Source organism: Chelon labrosus (assembly GCF_963514085.1).
Source record: "Chelon labrosus genome assembly, chromosome: 18".
NCBI classification, from domain to species: domain Eukaryota; kingdom Metazoa; phylum Chordata; class Actinopteri; order Mugiliformes; family Mugilidae; genus Chelon; species Chelon labrosus.
In genome coordinates this window covers 24,014,877-24,018,138 of record NC_140351.1, presented here as the reverse complement: position 1 = coordinate 24,018,138, position 3,262 = coordinate 24,014,877, and the positions used below count along the sequence as shown (strand labels likewise).

At 42.5% G+C, this 3,262-nt stretch overlaps 1 protein-coding gene across 1 annotated transcript; it reads left to right on the top strand.

The window, feature by feature from the left end:
• The first annotated feature begins 477 nt into the window (after window positions 1–477).
• Window positions 478–1,543, top strand: LOC311503219 (uncharacterized protein). The gene has a single exon (XM_084565801.1). It carries the CDS (start codon window positions 555–557, stop codon window positions 1,527–1,529), a length of 975 nt encoding a protein of 324 aa, XP_084421927.1. The 5' UTR covers window positions 478–554; the 3' UTR covers window positions 1,530–1,543.
• Window positions 1,544–3,262: the final 1,719 nt, after the last annotated feature.

Here is a 3,262-nt window from a genome sequence, read left to right as displayed (position 1 = left end):
TTTCAGCCCTTTGCAGCTGCTTGCTCTTGTAGACAAAGCAACTCATTCCTTTTTGCTTGTTATTTAACATCACAGCAAAGCGACCAAAACAAAGGTAAGTACTCCCTTACTCTTTTATTTTAGCGATTTCACTTTTTATTTTATCTGTTCATTTAGACACGTTTTATCTCTTTTAGTGGTTTTAGTTGTCTCTTACCTGTCTTTAATTTGTTTTAGCACTTCTAGCTTGTGGTGCCTCCATCATGGCGGCCAACTATGCCGGCATACGGAGGCACCACAGCGTCCGGTTTACTTTTCAAGAGAGAGATGGAAAACTCCTGGACATGTCGAGACTTGATTTCTCCAGGAAGCTTATTCAAAAAGCCTTACAATTCACACCGGACAACCTAAATTGTATTTTGACCCTACCCTTTAACAAGGGTTTTGATGTAAGCTTTCGCTCTGCTGTTTTGCTGCGTGAGTTTTGGACTCGATATGAAAATGTGAAATCCCAGTTCTTGGTTTTCAAAGTGGAGAAACTGACTGATAATACCCTAAAAACTGTTATTGTTAGAATGTTCAATGAAACTGTGAATGCTGAGGACATTTGTTCATGGCTGGGAAGATTTTGCACTGTAAAGGGCCAGGCTACCAAGGTTAAGGATGAGGACGGCATCTGGAACTGTGCCTGGAGGGTCCCCATCCAACAATGGCAAGACCCCCAGGGCTTCCAGGGCCTGAAACATCTACCGTCCATGATAGTCCTTGGTGAAAACAGGGGCTACATTCACTACCAGGGACAGCCCAAGCTCTGCCGCAAGTGTGGTGAACAGGGGCACCTGGTAGAGGCATGCGATAAAATTGTTTGCAGGAAATGTAGAGAAATTGGGCATACCTTTGAGGAGTGCACCAGTGGCAGAAAGTGCAATCTTTGCGGAGAAGGTAATCATCTGTTCAGAGATTGCCCAAAGTCTTTTGCCAACAAACTGAAAGCAGCAAGAGTGTGCGAAGTAGCACAAAATGGTCGACAGGGAGAAGCGGTTACAGAGCTGATTGAAGAGGCGGTGCCAGAGAATTCAAATCTCCCGCCGAAATCTGTGATTGGAGGAGAGGAGGTAGAGGGGGAGGGGCATGTTCCACCTCCACCAACGAGGAGCACAGGTGAAGAGGAGATAGCTCAGGTGGAGGGTGGAGCTACTCCTGAACATGAAAGTCAAGATGACCCCCTCCCCGATGCCCAATCATCTAAGTGGCCTGCATCAGAATTGTCCTCTGAGTCTCCTGAAAACTCAGAGAAGAGGGGAAGACTTGAGACTCTCTCAGATAATTCATCTGGGGAGTCGAGAACCTTCCCTTCCGATTCACCCAATGAGGTCTCCTTTTTACATATAGCTCTGCAATCAACCCCGAAAGACACGAAGCTTAATGCAACATTGCAGCAAAGGCCGACACCCAGACGTCGACGGGGGAATGGTGCTGAACCCCTTCGTGCTCAACCTGTAGCAGTGAAGGAAGAGCTCCATTCACAAGAGATTAACAGCTTGTTTTAGTTTAAAATGTCAAACCTGTTTGTTTTAACTATACTCATGGCAATCACCTTCTCAACTATAAATGTGAGAAGCGTGAAGTCGAGAGTTAGAGCACAGAGTGTTCTATCTTTTCTTAGTTCTTTTAAGTCAGATGTGTTTTTATTACAAGAATGCAATATACCGTATCTAAAACACTACAAGCAATGGGAGGACATATGGCAACACAACTCAATATGGAGTGGATCTAATGAAAATAAAAACGATGGAGTAGCCATTTTAATCAACAATCCTCACATTCTGGTGAAGGGCAGCACTGTGGTGAGAGACGGTAGGGCACTTTTAGCACATTTGACTTTTATGGGACAGGATTTTAACCTCCTTAACATCTATGGTTTTAACAACAAAACCGACAGGTATGACCTTTTAGAAGACTTGCAGTCCCACATGCTAGGCCGAAAACCATTGATTTTAGGGGGTGATTTTAACTGCATTTTAAGCAAGAAGGACAGAAGAGGAGCAGGAGAAGATTTTAAAATGGACAAGACGTCGATTTTATTAAGGACAATATGTGACGACTTTAGACTACAGGACTGTTTTAAAATCATGCATCCAAGAGAGGAGGGTTTCACCTGGTTCAGTGGTGATGGCACCAGAGCCTCTCGCATAGATTATCTTTTTACCAGAGACTGCCCACCAACTGATGCTATATTGACACCTGTCTTTTTCTCTGATCACCAAATGCTGTCTTGCACACTATCACTCACCTCGGGTGTGACATCAGGAAGTGGTCTGTGGAAGCTCAATTGCTCCCTCCTGGAAGATAAACACCTAGTTAGTCAGTATAGGGAGCAATACAAAGAGTGGCAGACCCTTCAGGACTCATACAACACACGTGCACACTGGTGGGAAATGGTAAAAAGGAGGAGCCAGACTTTTTTTAGACTAGCTGGGAAAAGGAAAAAGTATAAGGAAAACAGACGCATGATGGGACTGCAAAAGCGACTCCAACGCTATTTTGAACTAAATAAGTATGGGCTTAATTTTAATGATGAAATAAAGCAAACAAAAGCTGAAATGTCAGTCTTGTCAGAAATTAAAAGTAAAGGAATTATTCTTAGGAGCCGAGAACAGGAAATGGAAGAAGGAGAAAAATGCACACGGTACTTTTTCAAGAAGATAATGAATAAAGCGACGAAATTTTTAAAACTAAGAAAAGAAAATGGTGACATAACAATAACCCCAGATGAAACCCAACAAGTGGTTTTAAACTTCTATGAAAAACTGTATAAAGAAAAACCTGTAAAGGCGGACTTAATGACTGAAGTTTTAGATTTTATTAACAAGACAGTGACAGATGGTATGCTTTTAACTCAAGATTTTAGTCTTTTAGAGCTAAACAAAAATATCTTGAGTTTTAAGAGGGGGAAGTCCCCAGGTCCTGATGGACTTCCCTTTGAATTTTACCTGACATTTTGGGACATTTTATCACCTGACCTGCTTGTTGTTTTTAAAGATTTTGAACAACTTGACGTATTACCTGACAGTTTTAGAGTAGGGGCAGTGACACTCCTACACAAACATAAAGACAAAATGGACCTGACGAACTGGAGACCAATCACGCTTTTAAACTTTGATTGTAAGCTTTTTAGCAAACTTTTAGCATCTCGTATGACCATGGTTTTAGAAGATCTGATTCACCCGGATCAAGTCTGTGCCATACCAGGGAGGAGGATCACAGACAGCCTGGTACTGAT